Below are 20,839 nucleotides of genomic sequence, written 5' to 3'. Positions count from 1 at the left end.
ATCATTCTGATTTTTGTTGGATATTTTAAATGGTGGAGCAGGTGTAGAAACATGGAGAATGGTAATCTGCCTTCATTCTGCTGGTTTCTTCATTCTGTGCTTCTTTGTTTAGATAACACTGTTGTTAGCTCTGTAAAGTCTAGGCTGCCATGGTATTTTTCCAGGATTTTTCAGGATGTTTCTTAAATACCAGCTTTCTAATTTACCTCATCAGGGAAAGGAGACCTTAACATTGCAATTGCTTTACATGTCCATGATTGCTGTCATCCCATATAGGTAAATCAGCACTGACGGCATGGTATTTTCTCAAGTGTTGTGTCAGTTGTCCTTTACCTTCAGCAATGTGAAGGCACACAGGCTATGCAAAACTGATAAATCTGGTCACTAAAGTTCAATAGCCCTAGAAATACACTAATCTAGGCCAAACACTAAAATATTGGTAAACAGTTTCAACATTCAATTTCCATGCAATTTTTGTGAATTCACTAGATCTCTGTCATAGTTCCTATGAACATTCAGAGTCCTTCAGATTTCACCTGCTGTTCCTCTTCTTCCACTCTCCTGTCTGGTGAATAAGTCTTATAAATATTCATTTTCCCAAGTTCATCTGACTGGAGAAAACCTGTTGAAATTATTAGGATGAACAGCAAGATGACAGGGTGCTAAATTTTCATGCATAGAAGTTCAGACCTGAAAAATCTTTTTTTTTCTGTCTCTTTGTCCAAGGGTAATCTTCATGAATAAGTGATTATTTAATTGTAAAAGCTGACAGCTATTGGCTCTAGTGATTACAAGATTTTCTATCACTTCTTGAGGGTTTAAGCTAATCACAGAAACTCAAGATAGAATAGAGAGCAAACAAGCCATGTATATTTGAAGAAGATATATGAGACTAGTGTAGACAGACATGGTATCTGAATATCAGCGTTAGAAAGCAGACACCCAGACTGGAATAAAAGCTGTCTTGAGATTTTTTGTATCCATTAGAACTGGAGTGTTCATGCAAAAGTTCATATTATTTGAATGATCACTATTTCTAACTCAAAGTAGAAGGTAAAATAACATACCAAAGATGTGCAAAATAGGGAATATACATGAACTAAGGCAAGCAGTAAAATGCATTTTGGCTACCTAAAGGGAAGTTGTAGCCAGGTGGGGGCTGGTCTCTTCTCCCAGGCACTCAGCAACAGGACAAGGGGGCACGGGCTTAAGCTCTGCCAGGGGAAATTTAAGTTGGAGATCAGAAAAAAATTCTTTACAGAGAGAGTAATCAAGCATTGGAATGGGCTGCCTAGAGAGGTGGTGGATTCACCATCCCTAGAGATTTTTAAACGGAGATTGGACGTGGCACTGAGTGCCATGATCTAGTAAATGGACTAGAGTTGGACCAAGGTTGGATTCGATGATCTTGGAGGTCTTTTCCAACCCAATCGATTCTATGATTCTATGATTCTTTTTCTCTTGTCACTTCCAGTGTATGTTATTGGCAACAAGTGTTGTCATTTTCCTTTACCACACACTGATTCTTGTCTATCTGGATGAAAAAACAAGTTACTTTGCAAAGAAGACTGGAGAGTCAGGACATACTTGATAGCACATAAAGTTTGCTTGAGCACAGTTATTCTTTTAAATGCAATGTTGTAATTTTTCGTGAAATTTTACTTACTGAGCCTTTCATCGTAGAGAAATTTGTACACATATGGTGTGTTATAACTACAGATGTTTTGTCAGCCAATTCTTTCAGCATTAGCCATCAATTAACATCCACTTCCTTCTTTTTTTCTATTTATTGCAACAGTGCGGGTGTTGGAAGGACTGGAGTATTCATAACCCTGAGCATTGTTTTAGAAAGAATGAGATATGAAGGTGTTGTAGACATCTTCCAGACAGTCAAAATGTTAAGGACTCAGCGGCCAGCCATGGTACAGACAGAGGTGAGCAAAACAATATCTGTATACAGTAGTCATGGAAAAGCAGTATTTGCACAACCAAAATAAAAATTGCACAGATTGAGGCTGTATAAATTGTGCTTACGTTTATATCTGAAGTCATGTAATGTCCCTGTTACTACTGAGTAAAATCTGCCCTAAAGATACTGCAAGTACTATTTCCTCTTACAGCAGTAGTTACTGCAGGCTGTGGAAGAAAAAGGTCATTTCAACAGTAGATCCTACATTGTGGTAGTTGAGAAAACATATCGGTGAAGCATCACCCATTTTCATTTGAACCTCGTTTCCTGGCAGAAACGTGTGGTAATAAAGAAGGTGGCAAATCATTCCTGCAGGTGGATCCACTGATTTTCTTTATTGTTGTTCTGGGACCTAAGTGTTGATTATGTCTTCAGACTGATGCTGTATTATTTTCGTGTTTTTCCTGACTTTGTGTCACCAAGCAAGTGGGTGTTTAGCCTGAAAATAATAATGATAAATTCAGCATTCAGGAGAACTATAGTGTAAATACTTTCTGTGCTGGCAGGAAGTGGCATAAAGAATTAAAGGGATAAGCAGTATCAACTGATTACCTGGGCCTGCATACTTGGAACTGTGTCATGTCATAAAGAATGCCTAAACATTATCAGTTAATGTTATACTTAATTTCTGCTCTAATTTCTGGACAGAAGACCTGAACTAAGCCAGAGCCAATAGGTTAGGAGAACTAAGAAAAAGGGAAAGAGAAGCAAACATTTTAGGTCATTCATATACATATATATATATATATATGTATATATATATATATATATGTATATATATGACTGACACTGGCCTTCAAATTACAGTGTGTGAAATTTAAAATGGTTCCCCAGAGTTTGCCATTTTTCATAAGAAAGTAAACTTGTTCAACAGAAGGTAGGAAGTCCTGTTTCTAAAAAGACAACTTCATGAAAACTTCTGTGAAAAATACAGATACTTATTTTTAATCTTGTCATTTAGCCAAGTAACTCACTGTGACCAAAGTGAAGAGTTAACTCCATTTCTTTTCCATTACCCATCATTCTTCTGAGTACACAAAATGAAAAGTGACTGCTTCCTGTCATTTTGGATTCAAGAAATAACTACAGTATACAGAAAAACTATGCTTCTTTGAGCCTACCTGACAAATACAGAGTTCAGTTCTACAATGTTATCCCTTTCCCTGCTTTGACTTATTTCTGTATGCTATCCTTCATCTCCACTGCTGAAAGTGTTCTGTACTGATTTCTTTCAGGATTCTGTGGAAAACAAATCTCTCATTCAGTATAAACTGCCAGGAAATCTAATCCTTATTCAACAAAGCACTTGAACTCCATGTGGACCACACATATGCTTAAAATTTAGGCATATGTTTAAGGCATTCTGCCACCTCTCCAACTATTCCAACTGAAAAAAAAAAACCCAGTTAGTGATCACACCACCTCAGTGAAGCAAATCTGATCAGTTACCTGGCCTACAAAAGAATTTTAATTATGAGCTTAATGAGTGCAACCTATATGGGGTTACCACATAGCCCTATCAGATATTGATATTTTGGAGCTATTTCTTTTATGGCTTGGGTTTTTTGTTTTTTTTTTCTTTTTTACCATTTAAACCCTGAGTGGCAGTGGCAAATGAGTACACAACTGTGCCATTTTAGTGTAATTGTGCAACATAACATAAATGTGCAAAAAGACTGCTTTATGAGGGTGAGAAAAATGCAAAATGCCAAATGGTTTTGTCAGAGGTGTAAGCAAATTTCTCACTACACTAAAATTCTCTCTTCTTCCAGGTGTAGGTTGAACTGCAGTCTGGTTTGTGTGAATGTGGTGCTTTAGCTGCATCTTTTTTAGCCCCTTTTCTTGCCACAGGCTTAAGGTATCTTCATCAAGGTCAATATTGCTAAAAGGTTAGGTTCCCATTGTTTCCTTAACATGACTTTTAACCTGATGGTTTTCCATGTAACGTTCCATATGAAGGCCCTGATGGACTTTGTCACTTAGTGTGTTGTATTTTCTGTAAATTTCATTGAATATTTTGCTACTTATTTTCAAATACATGGGGGAAAAGCACCTTAGCATGTTGCCATCAGAGGAAAGCTTTATGATGATACTGTTTTAATGCAGAATAACAGACAGTCTGTAGGTGAGTATATAGTCTCTACACAAATATAAGCTGCATTCCATGGAAATATTATTGCATTAAATGAGCATCTATCTTCATCTGTTGTAATTCACAGCAGTTTTCTGTTGATGTTGGCAAGTGAACATTGCTGAACTGCAGATGTCTAGGTGGTGTGTTTCTTTGTAGCTACAAAGTATTCACTCTTGTTGAAGGAAATTACAAACCAATCAAAAAACTGGCTTTTTGATGGCTTTTGTTTTCTGTCTTTCTTTCTAGGATCAATACCAGTTCTGCTATCGAGCCGCACTGGAATATTTGGGCAGCTTTGATCACTATGCAACATAAAAACCCATTGTGGATTTTTATTGCAGGCCCTTTAAGATCCAGAGAGCCGCTTCTGAGCCATATGATGTGCTTTAGAAGTACTTCTTAACTCTTAGCTAAGGAGCAATTATTGGGGATATATAAAGGAAAAAAAAAAGGAAAAAAAAAAGAACAAAAGTATTGGGGATATATAAAACAAAAAAACAACAAAAAATACCCCACTCAACAACTATTCCATGTGGACCAAGAATTCACAGTTTAATAACCTTACCATAATAAAAGAATCCTGACCACTGAGGCATCTGAAGGATCTCATTTACAGATACCTCAAGGGTTCAACACTGGTTGAAGTTAAAGGGAAGAGGAAATTATCAGAAAAAAAATTATCATCTTGTTCAGGATTACATGCTTTTGCAAAGTGGAGTTTTGAGAACTGCATTTCAGTGCAAGATGTTTGTTGCAAGATTGGGTCCTGACTTCTCAAACAAAGCAGACTCTTTACTTCAACATCACCCTCTCCTGTCATACTGCTCATCATAACACTTTAGGGGAAATGTGGGAATGTTTAAAAGGGAAGTCCTTGATTTAGTTTTTTAGTATTGTAAAGATACTGCTGACCTGTGCTTCATTTTTAACTGTGTAAACTTTTTCCTTTTTTTAACGAGTTTAGCATTCAATGAAGTGAATTAAAGAAAAGGTTGCATAACTGTTAATATTTTTGTTTAAATAATGTAGATTTTTTTTAAACTGTAGAACGGTTATCTGTAATATTGTGCTGTAGAAATGTTAAATACTTTGAAAATTTGCACATTTTTGTGCAGTCCTACAGTACCACAGTCTTGTTAGATATTAATTTCATAGTTCTATTTGATTTATTTCTTTAGGAAAATATTCACTGTAATCAGTTAAATCAAAATGGGGTTTTTTGGTTTCTTTTGGAATCAACAGGGAGGCGCAAAGTATAAAGATGTGGCTAGCACGTACACACGCACGCACACATATGCACATTCACACTCATACCCTCTCTCTTTTTATATATATGTTATGTATTACTGTCTACCCTTATCTGAATCTGTGTAGTTACAGAGATATAGATGGGTAGATATTCTATTCACACACACGCACATAAACATATCAGTTCTACATACCTGGATTTATCAAAGAATTGGGAAAATTTTTCAGCATACTACAATTATATCAAACTGCTATTTGATCATCTCTGCATCTTTAAACTCCATAAACCTCTGTTTCAAAGCGAAATGAGGAATGCACATCATTGATATTTGAACATCAGCTCTCTCCCAAATAATATTTCTATCTACATTTCCACATGAACACACACACGCACACATACACATGCACACACGCACACAGAGTATGTGATTTAGGCTTCAAGTGAAGTTCAATATTTGTAACACTATAGTGCAATAAGAAACCATATTATTAAATGTAGGAGGTGTGCATGTGGGAAAGGTCAGTGCATATCCCTTTAGGAGGGGAGAATGTTGTAATATACTAGGTATTAAGATGTTTTAAAATTGTATTCAATAGTATACTGTCTATAGTGTGCGCTATATAATTTACATTTCTCGTATGTAACAGGGCAAAGCCAAACACACATTGCTCTGTGAAATCTAATGTTTTGTGGCATACAGCATTGTTTGGGGATGCTGGGGTTTATTTTAATTTTACATTTAGAGTGCCTTATATTTGATGCCTATTTTGAATAGCATTTCTTTAATTTAGCCTTCATTTGTATTTGGTTTGGTTTGGTTATATCTTTGTTATTCGTTTCAAACGTTTTAATACATGTACCAGACAATTTTGAAAAATATGCATTTCCAGTTTCTAATCAAGTATGGATGGTAATAAATGATAACCCAAAACACATAGGTAGTCAAGGCCCTTTATCTTTCTATATTTCTAACAGACCAGCCCACAAATTGATAATCTGTTTATGTCTGGCTTTTCAAACCCACTGTGTCACTGGTTATAGTGTTATCATTGCAGCAATGTAGCAGTATGGTAGCAGTAGTTGACATTAGCAGTGCTTATGCATCTTTTTTTTTTTAATTTATTTTGGGCCAAGCCCTGCTTATTCGCTGGTTTCAATAAATTGCTAAAGTCAAACCATTGCTGTCAGTGGTAAGGTTCATGTAAGGCTAGCAAGACTGAGCCCACAGGACATACTGGAGAATGACAGTAGATTTTCTTCCAGAAAGCAATTAAAATTTTCTAAACAGCACAAAGACTCTTTATAGTATGCCATACATTGACTTCAATTTCCATCATGTGTTCTGCCATTGTCAGTACATGAGTATCAAAGGAATTCTTTCTATGGGGTTTCAAATAGGAGCATTGCTATGGCTTGTCAGTGTGATCTCAACATTTTTTCTTCTTCCAATTTTCCCACTGCTAGCGGAAAGAAAAATATGAAAGACCAAATTCCAGCAATTATATTTGAGCACTTTTATAAAGGAAAAAAACCAAACCAAAAAAAATAAAAACAAAAATATAGATATATATATATATAGGAATAGAAGTATTATAGAAGGCTACCTCAGAATGAGATTCTGTAACTTACATCTGAACCAGAGAAGAATGTGCACTATGTTTCTTTCTCTTCTTCTTGATTTACACTTTAAACTAATTATTGAAATGCCAGGTTATGTAATGTGATTATGTTCTTCAACTCAAATATGGGGAATCAAAAAACCAAAAAAATAAAAAAGGTATCATTTTGGGAACATAGACTAGTGAAGGTTCCTGTATACTGGATCTGTAAAAGGATCAGTGCATTTTCCCTAGCAGACTATCTTGCAAGTTCCAAAGAAAATGAGGGAATTTTTTAAAAGTACAAAAAAGTGGAGCCAATTTGTGAGGAAAACTGTTGTACGACTAAATACTCCTCTTAGGTTTTGTGTTTCTTAAGATAACTCTTAGCATCATTGATGTGCATTCCACTTTCTGTATTCTAATATATGCATTCTACAGTTAATTTAATTTGTGAGCATCTTTGTCTACATACATCATACATTTCCAAGCTTAAAATTGGTTCCATCAGCATAACCAATACGGTGCTATTATTTGCATTTATATGTGTAGTTATGTCTAATTTTGTAATTAGTTGCAATGGGGAAAACCCCCACAAAATATATAGAAATGATTTATACAAAAGTTTAATTTAGCTCTTTTTTAAAAAAAATTATTTGAGTGGTTAGATAGTGGAGAGGATGGCTGGGGGAAGGAGTGGCCCTCTAAGGAGATTTGCACTTTCTATATATACCTTTGTACTATGCACTGCCCTATTGATTCTACAGCCAATAACTTGAACCCATCTGTAAGAAACTGCTTATAAAATCCACTTGTATGTATTTAAATGACACAGAACATGTAAAAAGGAAAAAAAGAGTTTGCAATTACTTTAAAAAGCAACTGCTTTTTTTTCCTTTTATTCTTTCACATTTTTTCTTTTTTTTTCCTTTTTTCTTTTTTCTTTCTTTTTTCTTATTTTTCTTTTTTTTTTTTTTTTAATTTTCTTGGTGCCCTGATACTCCACAGATATCAGAAGGCTGCAGGTCTCATTATAACCATCCATTATGTGGCTTTGCCATTCAAGCTTGGAGTGTCTTTACAAAGATAATTAAAACTTGTGTTCTTTGCTCTTGTTTTGGATGCATAGACTGAAAAATTTAAAAACTTACCTTGTAAAATGGCTTGTTAAAAAAGATACAATTACCTCTAATTAGTAGTACGCGTAAATGTTTTACAGAATGAAAGGCGTGCTTTTTATTTTCTTACTTCGTTACATTGGTGGCAAAAGAAAGTCTGTATGAAAATCAGTTCTTTGCTGACACAAGTTCCATTTGTTACAGATGAATTCTAATAAAATGTCAGTGTTATGCAGCCCTGGTCTTCTTTCTTAAGCAGTACTTTTGAAATCAAAACTTGTTTGGTCCCTCTTGGTGATAAAGGAATTTAATTGGACCTACAAAGCAGCCATTAATCTTCTTAACTAGCTGCTGGACAGTGGAGAATGCATTCTTGGGTTAGCAAATATATATCATCTTTAGCAGCAAGCTTTGAGCCAGTGTAGGCAAACTCTTTGGCATAAATTCTCATAACATCATGAATTTAGTTGAAATTATCATGCTTTACATGCCTCTGGAATTCCTGTTTGTGCTTTAGAAATTTGTCATTACACTGAGAAAACAGATTTCTGTCAATTCTTAGGTGCAACCCAAAGAGGGCAAAATATTAACATATTTGAGGTAAATAGTGAATTTTTAATTCCTGCAGATTTGGCAGGTTCTGGGGTAAATCCAAAGTCACTTGTCAGAATTCAGTTACTGAAATTGTGGCAAGCCATCATAACTTTTGACTGATTTTCTGTTATGCACTGCATGTGCAGCGAGGGCAAATGTGGGTCTGTGAGATTGCTGTCCAAGTACTGTGCAAGAGTTTTTAAACATATTGGAAAAGTTCTAGATGAACATGCCAAGTGTATTGAGGGGCTGTGGCATGGCAATCTAGTCAAAGAAAACAAGTCTTGCTCTGTCTGCTTGTTTTGAAAGAAGGCAGGTTCTGTATCCCAGGATTACTTTTGCAAAGGAATACAGTCGGATAGCAAACAGAATTAAGTACATCTTAAAAAGAATCCTCTGTGCTGGAGAGATGTGCAAGACTTTAACATTAGGCTGATTTCTAAGAACATGTATTGTTCTTAGCCTAATTTCCACTTTAAGATGGTGATAACAGTGTAAGTGTGAAGCCTTGGTATTCTTACAGAGGCTTATTAATGTTTTTTCCACTGACTTTTGTGGATTTTACAATTACTGCATTGCAGGCTGCCTTTGGCTTGAATCTTTTTTGCGTAGTGTGTGCAAGGTGGTTTAGAGCTGTGTTATGTAAGGATTTCTTTAACTGTCTGAGTGGCTTTAGATGGTACCCTTTAATGTCAGCATTGACTTCTTTGGATTTTCCTGTTCTGTGCGTCTAGCATGGATCAAAATAAAGTGTGAAAATGAGTATTGACAAAAATATGTGGCTGTGTATGCCTTAATAACTTTTAAGTTAATGGGGTTTTAACAAAGTATAATTCATGTTTAACACAGAAAAAAATGTCATACACGTTGAAATCAGTACAGTTTAGAAATAGTGTTGAAATGTGAAATGAGCCCATCTCAAAGCAAAGCAATTGCTACAGACTTCCAAAGAAAATAATACTTACATCTTTTCTACATTAAACAATCACTTGGACCCAACTCCCAGATTGCCAGAATCTTTGGTGTTCATTCATGCTAGTATCTCTCAAAATGAGTCACTACTCATTCTAGGGCAAAAGGGGGATTTTCATCTATTACTTTACCGATTGTCTGCTCCTCCTAGTCTGCGTGAATTTATGACAGGAGCGAGGTACTGGTAATGTAATAAATAAAATACTGAAAAAGTACTGATAAGCAATGTATTGAAAGAAATTGTTCATTAACCAATGTCCACAACAGTTCACTACCAAACAGATTAGTACCCAGTGATCCCTGAAGAACATTATAACCTTCACTGGTCAAAAAAGAAGGAGAAAAAAATGTTCATAGAAATTGCTGAGTCCTTTTACTTCAGATCCAGACATGGCCTTTTTTTTTCTTTTTTCTCTTAACTGGTTTTGTAAGCAGAATGAACTTAAATGATTTTTCAAAGGCTTTGGAGTTTTGAGGAAAGTAGCCAGCAAATTTGCTGATGTGTAAGCCGACCTACCAGTGATGCATCACTTCCTCTCTCATAAAACTTAACATGGAAAAATAAAAATATGCATCTTGCCTGTGGAATTGTTGAATTCTATGAAATAGCCTTGAATTTTGAAACCTTGAAATATCACAGTTTCAGATAATCAAACTTCAACAACAGCACTGGATCAAATTGGCAAAAATGTCCACAGAAGTTACCAAATGGTATCAGCATCTCTTGCATTGGCAAAGAATGACTGACTTTAAAGCCATTTCAGAAGTGTGATATAGTGGTATTTTTTTTCATTCTTTCACTTCACATGGGGAAATAAAACACTGATGAGGTATGAGGCTGTAATAAATTTTCATTGTAAGACCTGTGGCAAAATTCATTTTATTCTTAATTTTTTTTTTTATTTTACTCCATTTTAATTTGTTTATTTTATTCTGTTTTATTCTGGTTTTGGGGTTTGTTTTTTTTTTGTTTCATTTTGCGGTTTTTTGTTTGGTTGGGTTTTTTTGTTTTGTTTTTTTTTGGAGGAGGAGGAGGAGGAGGGCATCTTATACTGTGCTACTGCAACTCTGGAAAGTTATTTGATTCAGAACCTGAAAGATTTGGATAATGTTGCTGCATTGTGTCCTGTGTTTTAAATGAGTTGGTTCTGTCCTTCAGTTCGGCTTATACAGAGTACCATAGTAGGATGCAAAGTGTTTTTCTATTACTAATGCAATGAGTCAAGATGGGAGGAAACATCTGCTGACTTGCCTTCAGAGGAAAGCAGAATGATAACCTGCAAATGAGACATTGTAGTGAATAGAGATAATCTTGCATCAAGACTATGAATAGGATGCTTTTGAACCCAAAATGCATTCAGCTTGCTTCTGTCAGCAGAAGTCTTTATTATTGTAGCAGGAGCAAGCAACCAACCTCTCTTTGCCAATAAAAGTAGTTCGTTATATATTCAACAGCCTTATTGGATTTAGAATGTAAATCCTTAAAGTCAAAACTGCCTGGAAATGCCTTTCCTTCTGTCATACATAAAAATAAGGAAACAGAATGTAGGATTTTCTTTACTGAAAGAAATTATTTGAAAATACATCAGGATTACTATACTTCTGGTCTTCAAAAATCCAGTTTGCTCTTGAAATCTGGTAAGGTGTAAGGGAGTTGCATGAGCCCAATAGTCTACTGCAGTTGACATTTTACAAAAACACAGCAAGTTCTTAACTGTACAGCAAAAGAAAACAAAGTGTCATCTAGAGTCTCTGCGTGGGATTTCCGAGTTCACCACGCACATCAGCGTCACTGCTGTCACTTTAGCCAAACCAACCAGCTTGTGCTACCACTGCAAGACATCTAGTTCAGGCACTGTGGTAATTCAAATTAAGCACACAAAAAAACAAAAATAATGACTAATGATGAGTATACAGTACCCATTGAAACAGCTTTCACTGACAACAATAAAACCATGTACTTCTGTTCTGTACACATAAAATGCTTCTCATCACAATATCCCCTCAACTGTCCACACTTCCAAAGAATATTTTACGAACGTTTTGCACATACACACCTTCTGTCTGAACACCTTTTATTCCACTTTTTTCTGTGGAAGTTTGCTATTCCATTTCCATCAAATGCTTATACTGTTGTGTGTTTCCTTTAGAGCTTAGTTCCTGACAGTTTTAGAGAACACATACCCAATTTACAGCACCATGCAGAAAACTAGAGTTATTGACTGAGACCCAAAACTATATATTCAGCCTAGAGGGAGAAATATGTTTGTTTAGATTGTAGAATAGACTGGAGAATAATGAGTAGGCATCTGAGCTGCCTATCAACATGGTGAAGTGAAGTTCTCTCTTAGAGAAAGAGGAAAAATGTGGACTTCTATTTGGCTGTAATATAGGCGTGGGAAATAATATTCCAAGTGATATTTTCGGGTACAATATTTTAGATTTGTGACCTAAACAGTGTTGTTAACAGTGTTTTACTTATGGCAGAGCAGTTTTCAGGGTGTTGAGGTCATGGCTCCAGCAGTGATCAGTCTGGGGACACACAAGACATTGAGAAAGAACACAACTGAGGCAGCTGACCAAAAGGAAAGCCCATACCAAATGATGTCATGTTCATCAATAAAAAATGGGGTAAAGCAAGAAGAAAGATCTATGTTCAGAGTTAAGCATTTGTCTTTTCATGTAGCCATTACGTGTGATGCCTTTCTTTACTGGAAAGAACATCTGCCTACTGTTAGCAGTGAATTAATTTGTTATTTCACTTTGCTTGCACTTGTACCATTCCATTTACATATTAAACTGTCTTTAGCTCAGTTTTCTCACTTTTGCCCCTCTGATTCTCTCTCCATGCCTCTGAGGGCTGAAGTGAGCAAATGGCTGTGTGGAGCCTAGCTACTGCCTGGGGTTAACCCACAACATTTGGTTACTGATTTTTATTGTGAGTTGTTACATCCAAAGCAGACATCAACCAGAAATTTCAGCTGATGTTCCTGGGGAGCCAATTACAGAGAAGCTTTTTCTGCACACTCTGTGCAGAAGCAGGAGAAAGAACACCATGGTCATTGCCCACAAGTTACAAAATGTGAAATAGAATGTTACTGTCTAGAAACCGTAGATAACAAGGTATGAGAGATAAACACTGCAACAAATGCATAAACAATATAAACAGTAATTGACTAAAAGTCAGTTTTTGCAAATACTAGAGAAGTACAAGTCTACAAGCAAACCTCACAGATGAAGACATTAGGGCTTCAATTAAAACCTTACTCTTACACGTGCTCCTCACATGAAAACACCGCCAGTGTTGATCTGGCTAATTGAAGAATTAATCCAAAATGGAAGGTGTCCTCAAAGAAGGAAAAGAGCTACTATCCTTCTTGCATGCTACTTCTTATGTCATATGCATGTACAAATATGTTTAAGATAAGGGAATGCATTTCAAGCCTTTTTTTTAGTGGGTTTAAAACAATGAATATTTGTTTCTTAAATAAATATGAATGAATCATCTTGGAGTAAACAAAATCCTGCCTTCAAGAAAAGATTTTTGTTTCCTATTTTGAGCTCCTTATTAGTAGAATTTTAGTTAAGTAGTATCAAATAAGTAATATACCTAATGAAAGATATTTGGTAAATATCTGATGGTTGGTAGTTTTTTAAGGATGTATAAGAAAAATCTCTGTATATTTATGTCTGGCTCACTGAGTACATGTGCTCTGAACATGGGCGCCATGTGCAGACGGGATTTTTCATCTCTAAAAATTAACAGTACTCAGATTGAAATTATGAAGATTGACTGAAATTAGAAATGCTGTTGATTTATTCCTTAAAAGTGTTTTGTTCCATTACTCTTTCATGACAATGTGTTCTGAGGACCCAGTGGGACATACTCCTTTGCCTGATTACAAAATTGATATTTTTAAACAAGTAAATAATTTGTGTGATTGTGGTAATTTCATAATTGCTAGGAGTAAATTCTGAAAGGGCTAAAAGAACTGCTGAAAGTTGTGTTCTTTTGTGTATATGCATGGTCTGTTCTCAAGATATTATAGAAAAAGATTGGGCTTTGCATTGCAGGCTCTTGGAAGTGTTTTGTTAAATGACATTAAAAGCTCAGTCATGTTAAGAAGAAACTTCTGCTTATAAGTAAATTTGCTCACTGAAGCATCATATAGTTAATTAAACACTTCGGGGTTTTGTTGTTTTGTTTTGTTTTTCCAAAGTAACAGAGAGAGACGTATGCAATAAATTCTGTTGATGGTATCCACTCCAGGTCGTTGCTGGCATCACTCTAGTATATTTGTCTTTTAACCTTACTTTCCTTTTAATAGCTATAGAAGGGAGATTAATATCAATATGCTTTGGCTATTTTGACAGAAATTTCCTTTGGGCAAAACTTTTACCTGCCAATAAGCATACAACTTCATTGATCACTATAAAGTACCACAAAATTGTAATTTCATGGAATGGTAGACAATCAAATAACTTAAATTCGGGATCACCAAACTCAGAAAAATCCTTAAAAAGTGGAAAGGCAATAAAATTTAATGTTGACATAAACTTTGCTAAGTTCTTTCCTTTGTTCTTCCTTCATCAATGTAGTAGGATACTAAAAGTATTATTGGACCAAGTTATTTTATTAAAGGGATGAGGCAAGAAATATAAGTAACAAAAGAAAACCTTAGTATGACCACACTAAACAGACAGAGAAACATGGAGCAACAAACAAACAAAAAGAAAATCATCAAAATAGTGAATTTGTTTCAGCTTGGCACCAGTTAATTAGTGACTTTCAGTATCTGGGAGAAAAGAATGCTGGGAGGGAGGCTACTAATACTAAACCAAAAATCTGACACAAACCATATGGTATATTTGTTCTCCATGGCTGAGCTAAAGGACTTCATAAACACAAGGCTTCACTCATTAATAGAATTATGACAGACTTCTTAGCCTCTCCCATATTTTATATTTGTACCTTGCAGTCCACAATGGCTCTTTCTCTAACAGTCCTATGAAATACTGTAATATTGTTCATATAATGTGTCTGCAAACTGCAACGTTGTCCTTTCTATGTACCTGTTGATTTGCCTAGTTGGTATTTTAAGTCAGCATTTAAATTTCTTATACTATACTCAATTGTCAGCTATTTTAGATGCTGACATACCTAACATCTAACGCAGCAAAAGTGCATCTGTAACTCAAACTGGGACTCTACAGACTAATTCTCAAAGAAGCTGTTCCCCTGCTCTTTCCAGTTCTGTCCAATACTATAGGTATGTTCAGAACAAATTTTAAAATATCAGGTACATCTTGCAGTGGCAAATGGAGTGCAGATTTTGACAAGCAGCACACATCCCCGGTGGCAAACTGATACATTCCTGAGTCTATTGGGATAGCTGTCACTTATTTTTCCACCATTCTCTTTGCCCAAGTTACTGCAATGCTAATTATCAGGACATTTCTTAGCAGCAACCTAAAGGCCTTTCTAGATAAGGGTAAAAATGAGGGAAATTTATCTCATGTTGTCAAATGGATTTGGGAAATATTCCCTCAAAGTTTACACAATTCCTGTATGAGCAGCTGTCCATTCAGGTATTAGTAAAGCAACTCTGTTGTGTTGGTATCCCTCTTGTAGACATAGTTTAGCTTTAAACTGTGAGTACCTGACTCATAGCTAAGGATTACAGTGAGTGTCAGGGTATCCAAGAAATAACGCAAGGGGCACAAACTGAAACATGGAAGGTTCTCTGAGACCATCAGGAAACACTTCTTCACCACAAGCATGACTAATTCCTAGCACAGGTTGGCCAGACCAGTGATGGAGTTGCCATTCTTGGAGATACTCAAAGGCCATCTGGATATAGTGCTGGGGTACATGTTCATTGTGGTCCTGTGTGAGCAGTGGGATTGGACCAGGTGACCTCCAATGGGTCTCTTCCAACTGTAACCATTTATGGATAAGGCATAGAATCCACGTCTTTGGGATGAACTTGAAGTTCTCTAATGCCAGGTTTCTTATACCACACAATGTTTTCTGCTTTTGAGTGTCACAAGGAAGAATCACAGAATCATGGAATATGCTGAGTTGAAAGGGATCCACAAGCATGATCAAGTCCACCACCCTTTTGATGAAGAGTCTGTTTCTAATAAACAGCATAAACCTCCCCTTACACAACTTCAGGTCATTCCCTTTACTCCTATCACTGGTCACCAGAGAAAAGGAATCAGTGTCTGCCCTTCCTCTTCCTGTCATGAGGAAGTTGTAGACTCCAATGAGGTCTCTTCTCCATTTTCTCTTCTCCAGGCTGAACAGACCAAGTGATCTCAGCCACTGCTCACATGGCTTCCCCTCAAGGTCCTTCACTATCTTGTTGTCCCTCCTTTGGACTCTGCCTGAGAGCTTAATATCTTTCCTATATTGTGGTGCCCAAAACTGAACACAATATCCAAAGTGAGGCTGTCCCAGTGCAGAGCAGAGCAGGACAATCCCCTCCCATGACCAGCTGGTGATGCTGTGCCTGATGCCCCCCCAGGACACGGTTGGCTCTCCTGCCTACCAGGGCACTGCTGACTCATATTCAACTTCCCATTGACCAGGACCAGCTGAAGAATTTTTCATTTAACACACATTTCTGTATCTCAATAAATAAGCTCTGACTAGCTTCAGTCGTACCTATATACATACATGTATGTGTATCTATAGAAATATATACTTATATATACATAACATAGTACAGTGTTTCTTAACATTTGGACTAGGAGGTGCTTTGTGGTTTTTAGCTTTTCAGAAAATATGTGTCATTCATGTTTTTCTTTTTGGATACTTGATCTGTTTAAAGAGAACATTTTAATGGCATCATTTTTAACTACAGTATTTACTTTCTCCTTAGTTCTGAGAGACACTGTGTTTACAAAGGAAACTCTGATATCTTGTCAAGCCCTTGACCAAATTTCGTTTCTCAGAAGACATTTATGTTTTCCTTATTGATTCAATTGGAAGTGAGCTTAGTGGAGCCAGATAAAAAGCACATTGTATGCTATCTTTACTCTTAACTCTATGAGAATTAATCCATGGTTAACATTTCCATATACATTTCTTGTACAAATGATTCAGTATTTTTTATAAATACAACTGAAATAATTTACCTAATTTTCAATTTGTTGTCTACTCAAAATTTTCTCTTTAATTTGCCAATTCCTCATTAAAATTGTTTTTTTTCAATGGGACATAGAGTTTAATGACAAAAATTATTTCTTGTCTCATGAATGTGAATAAGTGGGGCATGCATTAGCCCTCTCATTCCCTTTTCTGTTTCTATTTATGTTCTCATGAGCTATTTGGTTTCCAGAAAAATTAGTGTTTTAGATGCAGTTTGTTCACTGATTCTTCAGCCATTGTCTGGTTTTGTGCCTGTTCAGATGAGAGGGAAAATTGAAAGCAATTACCTTGGAGATGTATTTTTTGCCTTATTTGAAGACCCATAGGTTTTTGTATTTGCCTGAGTTAAAGCCATGTCCAGAGGCTAAAATCAAGACTAATGCAAGCTGAAGTCTTACACTACTTAATGAAAACATCTGCACTGTTTTCTTTCACTGTTTAATGCTTCTGACAAACAAATTCCCAGAGCAATATGGTAGTGGAATTTTCCAGATTTTGTGGGTATAGCATTCCAAGGATTGTCTTAATTTTGTGCACCAAATGGATATATTGATTATGCTTCTTTTTAGTCTTTGTCTTTGTTTTTTTATTTTAAAGTAAAAAAATGTATGTCTACGTTTCTTGTGGTTTCAGGGGAAGGAATAGAAGAACACATGAGCAGGCTGTTTCTAATGAAAGAAGAGGCTTGTTACATGAAACACCTGCATTAGAAAATCTTTCCCTCATTAAACGCAGCTTAAACTCAGACAGACTCCTGTCACCAGGAGCTGAGAGTTGTGAAGTTCCAACTGCTGAGTCGTAACCTCCAGCTTGGACACAGCAGGCCGCAACAGGGAAGATGTGTTATGAAACAGATAGCTAGTAAAAAAAACCCTCCACCCTAACTTCTACTCTTTCTTAATGGAAAGAGAAGGATCATAATGATTAATTTCTGAGTGTTCTTCCCCTAAACTGTACTGATATGTGGAAGTGGATCCACTTCATGAGCCAGTTAGATGACCCAAAGATTTCTATTTCTTTCACCAGTGGAGTGTACCATAGAACAGGCTTTTGTCTTCCCCACACTGTGGGAATCCAGCATAGCAGAGTCATGCAAATGGGGTGTAAAGGAGGTTGACAGTTTGATCAACCTCACACCAGTTCCTGACAAATGAAGGGGCAAGTAGTGCTGAGAAAGTTTCCTAACATGTGAAGGACCAGAAAGTGGATAGAAGTAGTCAGCGTGAATTTATGAAGGAGAAATATCATTATCAAGGAGCTAAAAAGAAATGAGGTTCAAAGGGAACCTGAAAATACAGAGCAGCTATTTTTAAAATCTAAGTTTTATACTTACAGTAAATGCACAAAACCTAGCAGGGGAAACAAAACAAAATATACATATCTGAACCTCTCTCAGTCTAGAAAAATTCTTGCTCAATCTGATGGTTCTTTCTAGAGACACAGACAGTGTGTATCCTCAGATACCTTTAGCTACACCTTTCAGGGTTCATATTCTATTTATATGTCTCTCTCACTTCATCTTCACATTAAACTATTGATTCTTCAAAAAACTTTTGTCTAAAATCTCTCTAATTTTACAGTTAGAATTTCTGAGTATACACAAGCATGTCCCCGTGTTTCAGAGAGACACAGCCTCTTGGAGGAGTATACCAATGTTCTCTCAAAAAAGAGACTGCTGTTACATCTCCTGAAAGTGTAACAGTATGCAACAGACAGGAAGTCAATCAGGATGATTCGGGTGTCTCTGTCCAGGTGCTGGCAGTGGGTGGCTGCAGGGGTAGCCTCTCTAACAAGAGGCCAGACACAGCGCATTCCAGCCAGCTCCAAAGTGGACCCATACAAGACTCAGGTAAGGCTGTCAGCCTCATGGCATGGGGAAGTAGTGCTTCTGTGAAAATGTGTTTAGAAAGGGTAAAATGCCAGCTATCAAAGTGAGGAGGGATGAAAAAAAATAACACATGATGATCAACCCTGTGAACACCAAGGTCAGTGAAGACAGAGGGAGAGGAAGAGATCACAGTATCACAGTATGTGCTGAGCTGAAAGAGACCCACAAGATTCATCAAGTCCAACCCTTAGCCCCGCACAGGACCATCACAAAGAGGCACACCATGTGCCTGAGAGTATGCTCCTCTCCAGATGCCAAAGCAGAGATTCCATGGCAGCACATGGAGAGGACCATGCTAGAGCAGGAGAAATGTGTGAGGAGGAAGGAGCTACAGAGAAGAACAAATATATCCTGACCCCAAAGCTCCATTCCTCAGCCTCTTGGCTTCTCAGAGTAGGAAGAAATTTCAAAGAAGTGAGAGTGAGGGAGTGAAGTTGAGCCTGATGAAAAAAGCCAGGGGAAGTGTGTTTGTGGGCGGGTTGTTTAAATTTGTCTTCGTTTCTCATGATAAGGAACTATTTTAATTAGCAATAAATTAAATTTATTTTCCACAGGCTGAATTTGTTTTGCCTGTGGTGGTAATTAGCAAGTGACCTCCCTCTATTTACTTTGCCTTGTGAGCTTTTTCATCTTATTTTCTCCCCTGGACCTATTGAAGAAGGTGCAGTGACAGAGCAGCTAGGTCAGCATCTGTCAGCTGGTCAAGGCAAACTCACCATATGGGTTAATGTGAATTTTGGGGGTTTGCCACTCATTATATTTTATGCCATACAGATTTTTTAGCAAGCACAAAATGGCGAGAATGGCATGGTATGAAGAACAGTACTATTGTGAAGGACCATTCCCTTTCCTTTCTTCCACAAGGCTGAAGAAGATTGAGATCTTTATTTAGGCTCATCAGGTTGCAATCACCTGAGAAGTCTAGTTAACCTAGAAAAACAGAAGATGCTCAAAAGTGATGAGAACAAAAAATTTCAGAAATGCATTTTCATGCACTACCTTTCAAAAAGTAATACCTCTTGGGGTGGAACACTGCTGCACTGCTCTGTAGTGGGGACTGCAGATATCTGGAGTAAGAAGCTCAGAAGCATGCTGACAGTAAGTGAGTGAAAAACTATTGTTAAATTCCACTTAAAGTGTGTCTGAAAGAAAGTGGATTTATATGACATGGGGATGATTAATACGAGAATGGCAGCACTTTGGTCCTTCAGTAGACAAAGAAGACAACTTTTTTGTCAGTAGAGAAAGTGTTTGAGAAAGGGCAACATGCCAGCTATCAAAGTGAGGAGGAGCAAAAAAAAATAATGCATGACAGTAGACAAAGAAGGCAGCTTGTGAAAGGTAAGTTTCATTTCTAACTTTCAAAATCCATATGCTGTATTGTAAAACTGGTGGATGTTAGGGTACAACTTAGTCTTTCATCACCCTTTTGCCACTTTATGCAGGGCAATGGTGAAGGCTACTGTCAGTTCATTCATTAAGTATCCATATATATAAGGTGCTATTCATGACATCAATTCATTTAAGCAACTTAGTTGACTAAAGCTGCATGAAATGAATATTCAATTAAATCTGTTTTGGCTCTCATTCAGATATTCAAACAAGCTAAACCTTTGGCTTGTTCACTTGTGAAATAAGCTCTTTTATGGGGATGTAAAATAGCTTTTCACAATGGGTAAGCTCTGATCTCTGATCCACATATGTGTAACAACTAAAAGAAGCATAATCCAGGAATTTGAAATTCTAGCAACGGTATCCTCACTGAACTGTTTCTCCATTAGGACTTTTCAATATTCTGAAACCACGTTAGGGCAGACATGCTTGTCTTGCATGTCTGTACTTAAAGATAATGAAAATGCATCATTGAAACATGCAAGAGTAGTTCCTAACACACCTGATCTTGATTTTCATATCTGAAACTCTGAAATAGGATCTATAAACACAGATAGATATTTTTCAGTTTTTCAGGGGACTTTTCATTGCATCAAGTTTTTTATAGCTGCCTTCAAGCACTCATTTCAAAACTCTTTGGGGCACCAGTCTTTTTAAAATAAGGTTGTTCCAGACTTCTGTAAGTAACCTTTAACAGGTTATTAACCTAAGCTGGAGATTCACTTAATCATCAGTATAATATTAGCTAAATCAACTGAAAAAAAAAAAA

At 36.6% G+C, this 20,839-nt stretch overlaps 1 protein-coding gene across 18 annotated transcripts in view; it reads left to right on the top strand.

Moving 5' to 3' along the window:
- PTPRD (protein tyrosine phosphatase receptor type D) overlaps window positions 1-9,352 on the top strand; it is a 368,346-nt gene extending 358,994 nt beyond the window's left edge. For all 18 annotated transcript variants that reach the window (XM_071579825.1, XM_071579819.1, XM_071579818.1 and 15 more), the window contains 2 exons: window positions 1,799-1,934; window positions 4,350-9,352. In XM_071579825.1, the coding sequence (XP_071435926.1) occupies window positions 1,799-1,934; window positions 4,350-4,418 (205 nt within the window). In that variant the 3' untranslated portion in view covers window positions 4,419-9,352. The remainder of the gene's footprint in view (window positions 1-1,798; window positions 1,935-4,349) is intronic.
- The last annotated feature ends 11,487 nt before the right edge of the window (window positions 9,353-20,839 follow it).

The sequence above is a fragment of the Pithys albifrons genome, chromosome Z (assembly GCF_047495875.1).
Source record: "Pithys albifrons albifrons isolate INPA30051 chromosome Z, PitAlb_v1, whole genome shotgun sequence".
NCBI classification, from domain to species: domain Eukaryota; kingdom Metazoa; phylum Chordata; class Aves; order Passeriformes; family Thamnophilidae; genus Pithys; species Pithys albifrons.
The sequence above is the reverse complement of the archived record's forward strand: the minus strand, read 5'-3'. Positions and strand labels throughout refer to the sequence as shown.